The sequence below is a fragment of the Lentinula edodes genome (genome assembly GCF_021015755.1).
Source record: "Lentinula edodes strain Le(Bin) 0899 ss11 chromosome Unknown C8R40scaffold_23, whole genome shotgun sequence".
NCBI lineage: Eukaryota > Fungi > Basidiomycota > Agaricomycetes > Agaricales > Omphalotaceae > Lentinula > Lentinula edodes.
The window spans coordinates 205,206-221,529 of record NW_025764329.1 but is presented as its reverse complement, the minus strand read 5'-3'; the positions used below and the strand labels follow the sequence as shown (position 1 = coordinate 221,529).

The following is a 16,324-nucleotide window of genomic DNA, read 5'->3' as shown; positions in this document are numbered from 1 at the left end:
AGCTCCCTTCAAGCTCCAGCCTGCTCCTAGCACGCTACAACATAAACCTTCATATACCAAACCCTACCTTAAGACCTATTCTGACCCAGGTCTTACAGCCCCCTGCTGGAGACTAATCATGCCCTCACTTTGCCGTGAAAGTGATCAGTACAGTATAAGAGTCTATACATAGAAGGAAAGTAAATTATGTAAAGGGAGTACTCCACCAGGCTTAGCTTCAGAGCCGTAAGATCTTATCTTATCCTTTTAAGCTGACAAATCAGAAATTGGATCCGTGATATCGGGGCTGTCGGAATTAACTGCGACTTGATCTCTGCACTGGTCTTGCAACGCAACTTTCTTTTTCTGGGACGCTGAGCGTCGTTAGCTTTCCTAACTTTCACCTCCCCAAGTAAGGGAACACAATACCACCCTCAACTCCTCACACTACCGCCCGAAAGTTCCAGTAAATTCTACTAGCCAGAATGGAAAATAAACGACCTTTATCGCCCGAAGTCCCGGACGAGGATTTACAACAGCTTTATGATCAGGTTTGGGCAGGATTTGGGTCGGAGGATACGCAGAGCATAGAAAGTGCCAGCTCTTACACCCCTTCAACTGCCTCTGTACTCAGTCCCAGAGACGGTGTAAGGCGGCAGGACACTTCAGAGCAGGACAGAGAGGATATCGGGCGAATTTACAGCGTTTACGCTACAGATAATCTACCCGACGTCGTCTACAATTATGGATCTCCATCAACAACTGGCGGTTCCAACATCTACCAACATCAACAGGATACCGATAACTATTCTGGTTACATCTCTTCCCCAATATCACCAGTCTCAACTGCGGCAGCAACTTACGCCAGGAGCGCCAGGAGTGCTAGTATCCGAAGTAATGGCCGGGAACGTAGCGGGAGCGGGAGCGCGCGGAGATTACCTCTACCTCCAACTCCGGCGAATGGTTGGAATGCACCCACCCAAATGACAACTGCGAAAGAGTATCAACGTCAAGGACATGTGAGCTCAATGAGCACCAGCTCCATCAGCTCTGTTGCTTCTTCTCGGAAACTCCCAGCTACCCCTACATCTGCTCCTGTAGTGACGCTAGGCGGGAAGGATTTGTACCGTCTGGGTGTCGGACTTCCCACTAGTCCTCGGCCGAGTAAGAGTCCTTCACCCACTCGAGGAAGAGGGGGAGTAGATTCAGGTCTATCTTTGGCTGCGGATTATTTGCAGCCCGAGGGTGAGTCAATATATGTTACTCATTACCAATTCTTATAACTGGATAATCTTTTTAGCAAACCTGCAACCTCGAAGGAACCGCTCAAGATCCCCTTATCAAACCAATCGCAGTATGCAGGTTGTTAGCGGTAGTAGCGCGAATACATCGCCTGCGCTCGTCGCTGCTCCACTCCCTCCCTCCCAATCACCCAGGTCTTATTTCGACGAAAAGAGCCGCAAAGACCCCGGTTTGAGCATGAACAGATGGAACTCTACTACGTCGTCCATCGTCAATGGTGTCAATGCCCAAGGTCTACGGATTCCTCCTCCGCCTCCATTACTTTCCTTCCAGCGACCTTCCCAGCTAACACAACCTCAATACTCAATGCCAGAGCCCGATCTATACGCAGACCCCAATGCAGGTCCTTCGAATATTGTTCGTAGACCGACAGATATGCTGAGAGAACTCAAAGACGGCGCCAAGTACGACCGCTACCATCCTGAAGAAAGACATGATCAGTTAGGCGTTGATGCGGATGAGGCAAGCTATGACTGGGATGAGGACTATGAGCTTCAGCAACAGCGTTTCGCCGCAGATGCGCCTCGGTCATATCAATCCTATTCCTCCTCTCAATCACAACCCCAAGGCTCTTCATCTCGGCGTAATCGCAAGCCGAAAAATCGCCGAGACTGGACGTACGAATATTCTGAAGGGAATGACAATGAATATTCTTCAGACGAGTTCATCAACTACAGTCTATTGTCTCACTTGGCTGTCCAGTTGAGGGATAAAGTCCCGAGAGGCGTTCATGTGAAAGCGAGCATACCGTACGAGGGAGCGTTTACAGGAAAGGATATCGTGGATACAGTGCAGTCGCTCATTCGGAAGCATCTTTTGTTGAATCACTCACTGAGCCTCACCAACTCGACGTTGTATCCTGCCTCGTCTTCGTCCAGTCTGTCTGTAGATAGGAGAGCAGCGTTACATGTTGCTCGATCCCTCCAATGCCAGCTATTGTTCTATGAAGTCGACGGAGGAGGGAGAGAATTGTGCGATGGTGTGGAAGAGGTGTATATATTCTTTTCAGAGGATAACATATCCTCTTCTCCGTCTGGATCTGGATTTGGATTTGGAACGATGCCCCCAAGAATGACGAGTGGTCACAGCACAGTTTTGCCATTGCCTACCGCAGTTGTGACAATGCTGACGAGATGTTATGTCCCGACGTGTGTGGATGATAAACCCTGTTATGCTTGGGATTGTCCGAAAAGGGGATTGTCGATACAGAGGATGCTCTCCTCGTCCTCTTCCAACATCGTACCCGTCGTCGTGAACATTCCTATTATATCTTCTTACCCATATCTTGAAGAAGAGAGAAAACCTTGGAAAGAAACTGTCCCAGAGGAAGTGTTCAGTAGGATTCCAGAAGGGGAAGTCAAGAGACAAGTGGCCATTCATGATCTTATAACGAAGGAAACAGATTATTTAGCGGATTTGATCGTGCTCGAGACACAGTTTATGCTTCCGTTGTCGGAATGGGTGGTCAGTATTTCTGGCTCGCAAAATTCGGAGAATGGGCTTGTTGCAACCACTACTTCCTCCCACTCACCTCCACCCACACCCTCTGGTTCTACTGCTGCCTTTGTCTCTCCCCTTCCGATGCGAAACTCATCGTCATCGTTCTCTTCGTCGTCGTCAAAGTCATCCCCTTTACTTGCTTTCTCTCCTGCCCTGCAAACCCTGTTTCCTCTTCTCCAAGCACTCATCACAGCCCAAACACGTCTTCTTGACAATCTTCGCGTCCGAGCTCGAGAGTCACAGTACGGTATTATTGAAGGTATCGGAGACCTGTATCTTGAGCGGGCAGCCTCTTCAGAATGGCGTGCGGGATGGGGTGGTGGGTGGGTCCAGGGTAGAGGATTTGTCAGTACCGCTGATAGGGCAAAGGAAGGTTGGACTGGTGGCAGAGGATATGATGAATGGGTCGGCGTGTGGGCTACGTGCGGATTGGGTGGGTTAGGAATATTCAGTCCCGCTATTTCCACGACAACGGATGAATATGGAAATGAAGATTGGAAAAAGATTATTGTTGAACAGGAGATGCAAAGGCAGCAAAAACAGCGGGAGTCAAATCTGACTGCTGCTGAGGACGAATCGACAGGCGAAGTTGGAACAGAAACAGGAGGAATTAAGGAACCTCGGGAACCTAGGGGGTACCCACTCCCTGATATTGATTTGAAGAAGTTCACCGAGCTCCTTGCGCTCCCAGCAGCACATCTAAAATCATATCCTTCTCTTCTTTCTACGATCCTTGCAGAATCCTCGAGATCGGCCGATCCCGTATCTTCTCCATCATCGTTAATTGACACTGCGGCGAATTCGACTAGCCCAGCTGCATTGAAAACGAATAAGAAGAAAGCAGGAAAGGAGAAGGAAGAAAATTCGGATGCGTCGTATCTGAGGGAAGCCATTCGGGCCATGAGAGCGTTATGGGGGTATGGGAAGGTGAAAACATTCCAGCTGAGCATGAACGTCGGTGCGAGTGGCGGAGACGATAATAAAGGAAGTATGGGGGTCATGGGTGAGGCTGCGATCAAGTGGGAATGGTTCAATCTGGTATCGGAGGAAGAGAGGAAGGAAATTGGGAAAACGGAAGTGAAGAGACAAGCGTGAGTGCTCTTCTTTCAGATCAATAGAAGGTGCTCAGAAAATCCTTTGTGATCAGGATTATATTCGAATTGATCAAGGGAGAGATGGGATATGTGAAGGATTTGGAGAATGTGGAGCATGTACGTTTATTGTTTTTTGTCTTTCCCATGAAGCTAAGCCTACTATCCATCTGTCTCAAACAGATGTATATCACCCCTCTTGTAAACTCTTCAACTTCAAACACGCCTATCATTCCTGCAGCCCGGCTGTCACAATTCCTATCCTCCGTCTTCAATAACATCCAGTCTCTCCACGTTCACCACCTTACCCTTCTCCAAGCCCTCTTCCGTATTCAGTATGACGAACACCCCACTATCCGTTCCGTATCTGCTCCCATCCTCGATGCAGCCCTCAATTGGCGCGAAGCCTACATGGAATACATTCCGAACTACCCCATCGCTGCATATACTATAGACTCCGAGATGCGCACGAACCCGGCGTTCAAGGACTTTGTCCAGCGATGTACAAGGCATCCAGATGCCCATCGACTGGATATGAAGAACTTCATCAACAGACCGATTCCAAGATTGTTGAGGTACGAGCTTTTGCTCAAGGGCATTTTAGAAGAGACGCCCGTGGGTCCGATTGCTGCATCTAATCGTCAAGGAGGTAGCTCGACCTCCTCTCGTGGTGCAAATGCCGAGCATGAAGATCATTCTTCAATTCCGCAGGTCCTTGATGTAATTCGCCGATTAGGGAAGGATACGGAACCTGGAGTGGTGAATGCGAAGAGTAAAGTTGAGCTGTGGAAGTATAATGAGGGTTTGGTGTTCAAGCAAGGCGAATGGATTGATATGGATTTGTTAGCTGAAAGTCGGAGTTTGATTCATTCGGGGAAGCTTTTGAGGCAAACGGACGGATTAGAATGGAGTGGATGGACGGAGTTGTATGTTTTGCTCTTCGACAATTACAGTCAGTTTCAACAATCTCCTTCTTGTCACGATCTTTCAACGATGTTTTTCTCCAAAAATAGTGGTTTTGACGAAGCTCAAGGAGCGCGAAGATGTGACGAAATATCACGTCAACCGCAGAGTGAGTATAGCTTGCTTCACGGGGTTGAATATCTGCTCACACTGGCATCTAACTAGCCCATCCCTTTGGATCTCTTAACTATTGATAGTCTTACCGAACCTCCTGTTCAGAGAGGGACGGGGCCGGGCCTTCTACGAGGCTTACGATCACAAGGCACTATCGGACAGGGACTGGAAGCCTCTTCTCCAAACGAACTGCTCGCCTCGCCCGAAGGCAGCACACCTATCGAAACCTCTTCTTCTGAAATGTCTCCCTCACCTTCATCTCGCCTTCTGTATCCGATCACCTTACACCATCTCGGTCGCCAATCCGTATCTCCGACCACTTCTTCGCTTATCCCACCTCTCCCTGCTGGCCCTAGTTCATCCAGGACCGCCCAACAAGCTAAACCTCCGCCGAATGTTATACTATACACTGAATCCGCCACAGCACGAGCAGAGTGGGGCGCAAAGTTACAGGAAGCGTTAGGTATTCGGAGGGTTGTGCAGGAAAGCAACAAGGTATTTGAGATAGAGACGCTGAGCAGCGAGACGTTTGTGACTCCCGCAGGATTAGACGCACCTGGTGTGGGGAGTGCCGGAGTTCTCGGAATAGGCTACAGTCCAGACACCGTCACAGGAAAGGTTACATGTTCAGTTCCATTTAGTAGGTAACGTTTTGCTTTGGAAGGAGCTCCTTTGGCTAAACTTTACATAGACACTGCGGACGGAAGAGGTCTTGTGGCCGTAGGATGTGCTGAGGGTGTTTGGATCGGATTCAGGCATGACCCCAAGTGTAAGTTTGGGATCTTCGTCGATTTGGACTTGACTGACAGTCGAAATAGCTATGCGCCGAGTTCTACATCTTAAACTTGTTGCCCAATGTGCCATGTTGGAAGACTACGGTATTTTTTTGGTACTTGCAGACAAGGTTTTTTTTTGCTTCGACGAACACGAAGCACGATCTTACGATTCTTGTTTCTCAGTCCCTGTTTGCATACCACATAGAAGCGCTTGTTCCTTCATCATTCCAGTCTGCCAGCACCTCCCAAGTGCCGCAAAAGCTTAACGGGAGCAAGGACGTGCATTTCTTCACTGTAGGAACGTTGCACGGAAGAACACTAGTCGTATATATGAAGAAGAAAGGAGTAAGCAGCATGTATTGCTACCTTGGCCTCAGGCTTACTTTCAATCCAGCTTGACAGCATCTTCCGTGTACTCGAGCCTGTCAGTGAAAAAATCAAGGAGCGAGCAAAACCTCCCTCTGGGTTTGGCTCGAGACTGTTTGTTCGGTCTGCTAAGTCTGAATGGTTTAAGATCTACAGGGTAAACAACTTTTCTAGGCGTGGCCATACAAGATTGATAACTTATCGTTTCAAGCAGGACTTCTTCTTGCCGTCAGAGTCGTACGACGTCATCTTCCTTAAGGCCAGAATTGCAATATTATGCTCTAGAGGTTTCGAGATTATGGATCTGAATGAGCACGTATCGACCCCATCCTCTCCTCGATATACTAATGAGCACCGTTTTACTACAGTTTCAAAAGTGTGACCATTCCACAACATGATGATCCTCGATTGGCTTACCTTGCCAAACGTTGCGAATCATGTCGTCCTATAGGAATGTTCAAGTCTGCAGAAGATGAATTTCTATTGTGCTACAATGGTATGTCTTTTCTCCGAACAGCATTTAAAATAAATGCTTGAATCATCATCCTCCTAGAATTTGGTGTATACGTTGATAAGCACGGAGACCCAAATCGCCCTTCGGGAACCATTGAGTGGGAAGGGACCGCAGAAAGAGTTGCTGTGCATGCACCCTACGTTCTTCTCTTCGACTCCCGCTTCATCGAAATACGACACCTTGAAACTGGACGTCTAACTCAGATTATCCCCGGCAATGATATTCGCTGTATCTGGGATGGTCGGGGTGTGAGCCCGCTTGCCCCTATGTCGCCGTCTGCACACAATCTATCCTTCCCAGTTCTCGATCGGCCAGATGAGCCGCTCAACCAAGATGCACTAGTTCATGCTGTGATGAACGCGCCCGACGTAGTAGGCGGAGGATCCAGAGGACGATTTGTTGTTCAACAAGTGTTCGAGCTTCTTCCGACAGTTCCCCTCTTCCTTCCTGACTCAGCACCAGATGGTAGCTCTGTCGTCGGGAGTTATTCAAATTCTGGTTCTGGCTCCGGTTCCGGTTCTGGTTCTGGAGCGCCTGGCTTGCGATTGTCTGTGGGACAGTCCTCAAATATTACCCCACCGCTACCTTACTCTCCTCAACAGCTTAGAAATTCGCCGTCGTGGAGGTCGTAGTGTCTGTAAAAGAACAACTATTGATACTTGTTAATATGCTGTGAAATTTTGTATACCAGAGACTGATACCATGTAGAAACGCAATAATTGCATGTAAAACGGGTATGTAGGGGATTCGTGCGGGAATGTTCAGTAAACATGTCCGAGTATATTCGGACCAGTGCTGAATGCCTCTTTCGTGGGAAATGAGCAACTTTCCGAAGGGTCTATTTGTGCGATTATAATGCTAGCTCAAAACAGATACATAGATAAATGACTGTAGGGGAGAGGTAACATTCAGGGAACGTATGTACCAAAGCCCTGTATGCTTTGGCTTCCAATTTCTTCAATGGAAAATCCCGTGATATGCTTTACATAGAATTTAGTTTGTTCCGGTTGAATCTAGGAAGGAGGATGACCCAGGATAACCGGAGTGATGACTAAAATTTACTCTTGGAGCAGGAGGGAATATATAATAGGCTCCTCTCTAGGCTAGACGGAGACCGAAAATTAAGGAATAGGGCGTTTGCAGCAGACAGGTTCCGTCGTAAGCCTCTCTGCTCTTTCATGTACTGCCGCCTGTAGCAATGGAGTTGCGTCTGAATGGCACCCGATACAACTCGGCCACGTAGGGGACCGATAGTTTCGTCGTTCAAGATAATGCTATAGACCAAAGCATAGCAGTGATCTGGCGGTGATGATGAACAAATCAAACGGAAATTCTGAACCGAGATAAGTCAAGATGTATGTATGTATGTACTTCATAGAAATCATTGCAACTAGCTTTGTTTTTATTTTTCGCGATTTTGATTTTTTGGAAGAGTACGTTAAACGTACGACATCGTTGAACCTCGTGAACGCAAGCATTTCAATCCAGTGCGCGATATGCAGAGACGGTTGACTACAAAGTGCTGGAGTCCGATAAAAAAGAGAAAAAAATCATCAAAAGGCTATGATATTGAAAGTAGGCAATAAAGAAAGTCAGTGTGGTAGTAGTCCATGAAATTATCAGAATCTTTGTCTCCGTCCACCATCAGGTGTACTTGTACTCATCCGCGACTCTGCAGCGTACGGGTCAATGTCCATACTCATTCCGTTTTCTCTCCTTGGTAAGTCCTGGTATGGTGATGTTGGTGCGTTCAACGCCACATTACTCTGGGCCCAATCAGAGCTCGCATTATAATCCTGACGATAATACGGGTCAGCAGTCAAGCCTTCTTTGGCACCGGCTGCCGCGCCTGCCCCCGCACCGCCATAATTCACATTGAAAGCGTTTGCAGGCGTTTTTGGATCGCTCATCGCGTAGGCATTGGGAGCACGGTTCGCTGCGCGCCGGCGCCGAGATAAACAAATGCCAATAAGCGCGCCGAGAATTCCAACGATGACAAGAGCACCGACAACCCCTCCTACAATTGCACCTGTGTGCGATGAACTGGCACTATTGTCTGTTGAACTTGAAGAGTTAGAGCCGGACCCGGTACCAGATGTGTCCGTAGATGCGAGTTGGTTAGTGGGGAGCAATGCAGCAGAGGAAGTGGGCTGTGTTTCGATGTTTCCAGTGCCAACTATGACGAAGGTGCCGTTGGACGGGATGCCGTTAACGACGACGAATACCATTGCGGGTCCAGGTTGGAAGATATTTGCGTTAGGTGGCATCTGCGAGGTATGCATGACTATGGTACCATTACTGTTGACGGTGTATGTAGTGTTGAGCTGAAGGAAACGTTGACCCATGTTTAGAGCGTGCGTGGTCCATCCAGGACGAACAACCACAACAGTAGTATTGGCTGCAGCATCGTTCGCGGAACCTGTGTAGGAAGATGCGGGAAGAGATATGTCGAAGTAAGCACCACCATATGAAAGAGTGGTCGGGATGCCGGTAGGAACTGGACGATTACTAGACGAGAAATAGGGAGGATAGAAAATTTCGGCCTTGTAGGTCGTGGGGAAGTAGGTGGTAAGATTCACGTCGACGTTAGGGTTAGAACCTGCGATCATGACGGAAGCATCGGGAAGCAGGATGGCGGAAGAGTGATAAAGACGAGGAATAGTTGAAGTAGCAAAGCCATCGTTTGACCAACGGCTACCGGCAGGAGCATTAGGATTGTAAAGAGCAGGCTTTCCCACAGGAGCGGCAGCCAAGGACATTCCATATGGCATTTGTCCATATTCAAGAGTCGTATCGGTGTTCTCAGAGTAACCGGCCGTACCGTTCTCTCCGCCGTTGACCATAAGCAATTCACCTGTAGGTAAAATGATGAATTGACCCATCGTACGACCTTCGAGCATGTCATCGTCCTGTTCGTAAGCAGGAGTAGAGCCATCAGCCGGCTCAGGTGTAAGACGCTGGCAGTCATTTGATGCGGGATAGTAGAAGGTATCAATAACAGGCCACGAGTAGTTGCCCCACATTTCGTCGGTCATGTTGGAACCACCACAGAAAAGGACAGTAGGCGTGTAGTTGTTGGCGGGTGTCAAAGGAAGCATGGCAACACCTCCGGAAGCAGGGTAAACACGGACAACTTCGCCGGGCATGTCAGGCAAGTCGGTTTCTGTATTGGTAGCAGGATCCCACAGCACTACGAGAATGGATCAGCACACCCCAAAAATAGCATCGTTCGGCGAAAACATACTGGTTGAATAGTTGGCCTGAACAAGCATTTTCCCCGAAGGCATCAGGTAAGTGTGAGCATACGAATTTAGACCGGATGTTTTGACCATGAACTGCATGATGGTAGCGGTGGTGCCATTGGCAGGGTAGAACTCGTATGTAGGTTCAGCGGCACCTCCCTCGTACGTGGGATCAGTGTTAGGGTAGTTCCTGTTGATATATCCTCCATTGACAAATCCTCCAATGAGAACAATCGTGCCGTCACCTAAAGGTTCAGCGGCTGAGTACCATCGTTCTTTCTGCATAGACAGTACATCAGGGTTGTCGAACCACTGGCATTCTTCGGAAGTGAAATCATCGTCGTTCGTGCAGGGATTGAGAATACGGATAGCCTTTCGGCCGTCGTAGTCCTGATATGTCATGTCATACGAAGCGGCACTTCCACCGTCTGTGGTGTTTGATCCAATATTCCCACCAACAGTAATAGCACCGTTACCACCGAAAGTCGCGTACGAGCCGTTAGGCAAGTGCATTCCAGATGCACAGAAGACATTGGTCTTGACGTCCATCGCAAACGACGTATGTGTCTCTATATCCCTATCATTTTTTGATGAATTGTCTGTCAGCCAGCCAAATAAGCGCAGCACTCACCAAACCGCACCCCATGCTGGATGATTGTCGATTTGTGCAGCATTGCCCTCTGCCTTGTCGAGTACATAAACTTTTTGTGCATTTCCGACAAATAACTGAAAAAAAATATGCGAAGGAACAAGACCGAGATAGAAGGAAGCTCACCATCATTGCGCTAACAGTAGTATTCCCTCCATCTGCAAAAGAGCCTGCTGTGACTGCTTGAGCGGGAGAGAGTGAGTTTGCCAGCCATGCGGCCGTAACGACCAATGTTGATAGAGGAAGCATATTATGCTTTATTATTGAGATAGAAGCAAGTCCCGAGTCCTAAAGGGTTATGACAGAGCTGTAAAGAATGAATCTAGAGGTCGGTGAACGAGAGGGAAAAAAGGACAAGATGGATGATGGTGGTAAAGAGGAATGTCTTGTCAAAACAGGTCGCTCAAAACATGTGCCTCTTAGTTCTGGATTTCAAAATAGATCATTTAGACGCCGTCACGCAGCGTTACACGTCAATATATTTATGCGGTTTTACTTTCCTCCGCTCTTTTCGCCGCTTCGAAATATGCGAGTCAACGCCATTTCTTTCTGCTCAATTTAGAATTCTACGGCAGGCTCATTTCTGTACTACTTATTGTAGCGAGACGACCGCTCAGCAGTGGTTATCCTTTCCTATTCTCCTTCTACTCAATTGTCAGTGGTTCTGGACGTCTTCGAGACATATTTAGATCGCGTATATACTTGGTGGATTTCTATAAGTACAACAAACCCTGAAGGCCAAGGTTTCTGCAACCGCCGCGTACTTATCTGCCTCACGAGTAAACATCTGTGCTTTGCTGAATGTGTATCTGGAACGCCCAAAGACTCCCGTCTGGTTCAATCCAGCCTTCTCCAGCCCATCATCTGAAATCAATGCCAGAATTCAAATCACCCTGCCGCTTGGGATTCCAATTGCTTGTACGAAGTTGTACGACGACAACTTATGACAGCGTTCGCTGAGCTAGGAGCGCCGTGGACCCGCAACTTTCCTCCAAGTCAAGCACCAGATTGGGACAATTACAACTATCTGTAAGCTTTTCTATCTAGTACAACGAAGTTTAGATCATTCAAGTCAGGAAGGCTTGATCAACAGTTGTAACGTGTCTCTGTATGGAGCTTCCAAGAAAAGTAAGGTTAACTGATGCAATCTCAAGCGACTAGAATTTCTCGACGAATTAGCAACGTGGTACAGTGGAATAGAGTGGAGGTGAACACTGAAGATAGTCTTTAATAGCGATACATATATGTGGCCGTAAGAATGTGAATGTTCGACGCACCGAGAACCTGTGTATAGGGACCTATTTGGCATGCTACGCGGAGCTCATGATTATCCCTCCCGTCAAAATTTGAGTTGGTATGGAGGATCGTGCAGAAACTCTGTAAAGGGTACGCAGCCAGGTTTTTCAGAAGATGAGAGAGTGGGTCGATCTGGTTGTCCTTTACCTATCTCATGAATCCAGTAATATGATGTAGCGTCAAGATCGCATAGTACTGTCAAGGTTCTGGATTAACAAACTTGAGATAATGCATGTTCGGTGCTCCTACGAATGCCTGAATCTTTCCAGGGAATAAACGGGTAAATTCTCTGGATGCCAGTTAGTCCTAATAAATAGCCAAAGGCTCTTTGAGAAAGGTGAGATACGATTTGAACGCGCGGGGCAGACTCAGAACTCCAATTTGACGTCGGGCCTCTAGGACATACTTCAGAATATGACCTGCTCTATCTAGTGGTCCGTCCTACCGGTACAGTGTCCAACTTGATTTCTGTGAAAAGTTTGAGGAGAACCTTTGAAGGAAGACCAGAAATCCAAACTGACATCCTCCTCGTACACCATCTCCAGATGTCTATTGACGTCGAGGCATATTAAGGACAAAATTTTGTGAGTCGGAAATGCAGCCACAGAAACACGACAGAGTCGATATAGGACTCGGAGCTCAACTAGGAGAGCTGGCGATGACTAACATCGGCACATGAATTCGGCATGGAGCAAACTTTCCTACAATTGATAAATTGAAAACACAACTCTCCTTAGACATACATAGCAATTACAATAACATTACACAAACCTACAACAGCGTACAACATCCCAGATCCAAAATCCAACACAAATTTTACTCGTCGTTCCTACTTTTCACAAAAGAGGACTCCGACGGCAGTCTACCCATTTCCACATCCGTTGCGGACCCCGTAGTTGCAGTCATCCGACTCGTACCAGTTGTTGTTGATTTGGTTTTCCTTCCCAAAGTCACCCTGAATCGTAACGACGACTCAGGAAGCGCAGTAGGCTCGAACGTTGAACCCATGCCAACTCGGACGATGATGAGCGTTGGGGAGATGCCCTAACAAGATGATTAACACGTCTATTTCGAAAAAGCAGAATATGTCGCTCACATAAATTTGCGTTGCAATGGGCTCGACTATCGCTTGCGCTGGATGCTTGATCGCGAATAGTACCACGAATACGAGCTGTGCAGCGAGGAACAAAAGGCCGGACTCGATAATAATAGCTGAAGCCCGTCTGATAGCGCTGTCTGTCTTGATCTCTCGGTTGAGGCCAGTTATGTACCAAATTCGCCCGACAATTAAAGCGGAGACGATGAAGTTGAGACAAAGCGACATGGAAAAGGCGGCGGTTCCAATCGGAACAATTGCTGCTGGTGCTTGAGGGGCGTTAGGACTAATTGTCAGGACGAGACCAATAAGCCCGATTCCGCAAGCTAAACCAAGACATAAATGGTTTGGAATAGGGAATAGGTAACGGAGGAGCTTGCCTACTGATGCACACGAGATGAGGATTGGGAGTACAATCACCCATGGATTGCGTGACCAGACTAGATAACAACGATATATCTATAAAATATAAATCACAAGAGTTCCTGTAATACCAAAGAGGAATAGACGAACAAGAATGAGTTGACTGCAGAAGTCGGAGATGCTAAAGATCATATCTGCACCAGCAAGCAGATGTGTTTCATCAGAGATATGCGCCGTTGGTTTGACCATCTATGATGAAGGAATGAATAGGCTTATAGTTAGAGAAGCATGGATCACATACCAGGCCTTGATAAACATTATTGAAATTCAATGAGAAATGAACTGTCGCAAGACTGAACATGAAGATTGTAGCTGCAAACATGGGCTTTTTGGATGCGTTCAGAGCTGGCGTCCGCCATGTCAGCACAGCCAGTGAAGTGAAAAAGAGCAACGTGTAGATTCCTGCTCAAATTACGGTCAGTTTATTTAAGTAAAAAGTTCCGAATAAAACATGAAAGACAAACCATAAGCCAATGCCTCGAAACCCATACCCAGGAAAGTCGCTTGATCGCTGTTCACAGTGTGCACCGTTGACATTTTCAGTGACTTGAGTGACTATTCGAAGGTCCCCTGGGGCTCTTGTTGTTTCTGCGGGATCCGGGGGAAGGACAGCCTAGGACAGCACAAAATCCTTATGAGATAAAAGGAGCGAATGAAAGTCAGGTACTTCAAAATCCCTCGCTATCCATGCAGCTCGGTGCTGACAGCAGATATCAGTCATTATCATTCTCTCTCACGTCTTGTATAGGCACATTGTTGAACAAATAACAGCCGTAGTATTACCATTTGAATCTGTGCTTCCGATCCGATGTGGGAAGTTCAATTCGCCATGTGATTCCAAAAAAATGTCGGCTCTCCCCGAAAGGTCTTTTGCCCTTTCGAACATGTACTTGGGTCGAATCTGGGTCAAATATGCTTCGGAACTGCTTACGGACTATATCGTCCTATCCCCTCGTCTTTATAGCCTCTAGTCAGCGCGGCCAAAGTAATGTCGTTCTTCAGAGCCAATCCGGGTATTCTCATACTTTTACTCATCCTGACTTCGTTATCGACCATCTTCAATGCCGCCGTGTGGCTCAAAACCAGAGAGGTCTCACAACAAATATTTAGGTATCCGGAGCACGATTACGGTATGTAATTCTTCTCTTACGAGGTGCTCAGCTCATGGACTTTCAGATTACGATGTGATGCCTGTGCAAGTCCCGGGGAGCTACAGTCCAGCCACATTGACTGTCCAGAATGATGATAAGACATATCCATTAACAGACGATAAGAAGTGGGCCTCTATCGTTCCGCCTAAGCACGGTTTCGTGAGGCTGGGCTCAATGGGAACACCATTCGCCATAGCAATGTATCATCAATTGCATTGTGTTAACGGGATTCGCTTCGCCTACGTTGCGGCGCGCGACGAGCTGTTCAAACATGTGAAAGACCGGGAAGACGCATTCCAGCATGTGAATCACTGCTTCGATATCATTCGGCAGAGTTTGCTATGTAAAGCGGATACGACGCTTATTCCCCTTGGTCCGGATAAGCAACATACACGCCGTTGCCGTGATTGGACTCAAGTCCGTGCTTTCGTGGATGATAATCACCGCTTTTGGGCAGATACTCCCCTGCAGTTGCCAGCTAATAGGTCTAGCAAAGGTTCGTACTTATCTATCACAGTTACTTCAGAAACTATTCACTAATACCTCCCACCAGGATATGAAGCATGAAAGAATTCGAATTCCGTGATTATTCCGGCCCCTTTTCCCATTATAGAGCCATCTCTATTTCCTTCGATTTGATCATCTACGCTGTAACTTGTACTTAAGGCACATCAGTCATCATAGTATTCCTTCCTTTAACCTACCACTATGGGCTTGACCTCGTCCTATGAACCTCTCCCACAAGATGTCGAGGATTCCGAAAAGATTACGACATCTAAACAGCCTGGAAATGAGCGTCTTTTGTTTATGATCGTGCTCTTCCTAGCTGTATTGAACATACTACTCGTTTTCACAACGACGTTGAAAGTCTCGAATCTCTTCAGTGGGATCTTACCAGAGATCACTAGAGGCGATCTTTCCTCTCTTCCCCGACCCGACCCGTATATCGGGCTACCATTGGGTGCGTGTTCCGTCAGATTTTGCCTAACTTCGTTTTAAAAATATTACAGCTTCTACGTGATGGGATGGCAGGGCATAGTGCTGATGGAAATTGTCCAACTTGATTTTTCTCTAAAAAAAAAGATTGACAGTGTTTGTAAAGCCTAAAGAATCAAAGATTTCATTGACGTTGAATCAGTATTAATGTTCCTCAAGAAGCCTTAAGTTGGGATCTTAGCTCAGCAGCATCAAAAAATTGCATTTAAGTACTGATACCTTCTCATCGCCTTTCTCACTAGCACTACCAATTGGCGAAGATGTAAGCCTGTCGCAGTCCATTCATGACACCGAGAACTAACAGTCAATCATCTTTCATAGATGTCTGCCACACAAACAATCCATCTTTACGATCGCTCGGTGTTTTCAGACGAAGAACGTGCAGTCCTTCAGGTGGCGGAAAACTTTTTGGACGGAATCGGGGCCCGTAACAAAACTCTAATGACGGAACAGGTACTACCATCCGGAGGTGCCGTCCTCATGCGAAACGGGGCACCAATAATCACCACTCTCACTGGTGTAATCGACCGCATTCCTTTTGACTCGCCGAATAAGATCGAGGAAAGGATCTCGGGACAACCAATTGTTAAAATTGATACTAATATCGCAATGCTCTGGACACCATACGACTTTTTGATTAACGACAAGGTGGACCATATTGGGACAGATATCTGGAGTTTCGCGAAGTTGGATGGGAAGTGGGTTGTGAGCAGCGTCGCAGATAATGCGCTGGCGCCAGAGACTGTGGGCTAGTACTAGAGCTCATGTATCAAAACTGTGTACAACAACAAAGTCCGCTTCATACAATAGTACCTCGGATTAAGAACTTCTCCTTGATCATCTGCCATGAGTGCGACCTGGCTTTC

At 47.2% G+C, this 16,324-nt stretch overlaps 5 protein-coding genes across 5 annotated transcripts; 3 read left to right on the top strand and 2 right to left on the bottom strand.

Annotated features, from left to right (window-relative positions):
• Positions 1-318: 318 nt before the first annotated feature.
• Positions 319-7,598, top strand: C8R40DRAFT_340291 (CNH domain-containing protein). The gene is made up of 13 exons (XM_046234770.1): positions 319-1,224; positions 1,280-3,872; positions 3,929-3,992; positions 4,056-4,824; positions 4,886-4,944; positions 5,001-5,589; positions 5,641-5,718; positions 5,768-5,853; positions 5,909-6,070; positions 6,120-6,248; positions 6,306-6,403; positions 6,460-6,587; positions 6,645-7,598. The coding sequence occupies exons 1-13, from the start codon at positions 465-467 to the stop codon at positions 7,235-7,237; spliced, it is 6,108 nt and encodes a 2,035-aa protein (XP_046085074.1). The 5' UTR covers positions 319-464; the 3' UTR covers positions 7,238-7,598.
• A 626-nt stretch (positions 7,599-8,224) lies between these two features.
• On the bottom strand, positions 8,225-10,745 carry C8R40DRAFT_1048461 (glyoxal oxidase N-terminus-domain-containing protein; the record flags this gene model as incomplete). The annotated part of the gene is made up of 4 exons (XM_046224504.1): positions 8,225-9,795; positions 9,850-10,424; positions 10,479-10,573; positions 10,623-10,745. The coding sequence occupies 4 exons, from the start codon at positions 10,743-10,745 to the stop codon at positions 8,225-8,227; spliced, it is 2,364 nt and encodes a 787-aa protein (XP_046085073.1).
• A 1,568-nt stretch (positions 10,746-12,313) lies between these two features.
• Positions 12,314-14,024, bottom strand: C8R40DRAFT_1110676 (uncharacterized protein). Its single transcript, XM_046228330.1, has 6 exons — positions 13,776-14,024; positions 13,553-13,713; positions 13,402-13,500; positions 13,269-13,347; positions 12,889-13,214; positions 12,314-12,836 (listed from the first exon to the last, which is right to left on the bottom strand). The coding sequence occupies exons 1-6, from the start codon at positions 13,846-13,848 to the stop codon at positions 12,609-12,611; spliced, it is 966 nt and encodes a 321-aa protein (XP_046085072.1). The 5' UTR covers positions 13,849-14,024; the 3' UTR covers positions 12,314-12,608.
• Positions 14,025-14,299: 275 nt separating this feature from the next.
• C8R40DRAFT_1171900 (uncharacterized protein) lies at positions 14,300-15,029 on the top strand (the record flags this gene model as incomplete). The annotated part of the gene is made up of 3 exons (XM_046231786.1): positions 14,300-14,441; positions 14,488-14,958; positions 15,016-15,029. 3 exons carry the CDS (start codon positions 14,300-14,302, stop codon positions 15,027-15,029), a joined length of 627 nt encoding a protein of 208 aa, XP_046085071.1.
• Positions 15,030-15,350: 321 nt separating this feature from the next.
• On the top strand, positions 15,351-16,298 carry C8R40DRAFT_339799 (uncharacterized protein). The gene is made up of 3 exons (XM_046234769.1): positions 15,351-15,423; positions 15,473-15,720; positions 15,780-16,298. Exon 3 carries the CDS (start codon positions 15,780-15,782, stop codon positions 16,209-16,211), a length of 432 nt encoding a protein of 143 aa, XP_046085070.1. The 5' UTR covers positions 15,351-15,423; positions 15,473-15,720; the 3' UTR covers positions 16,212-16,298.
• Positions 16,299-16,324: the final 26 nt, after the last annotated feature.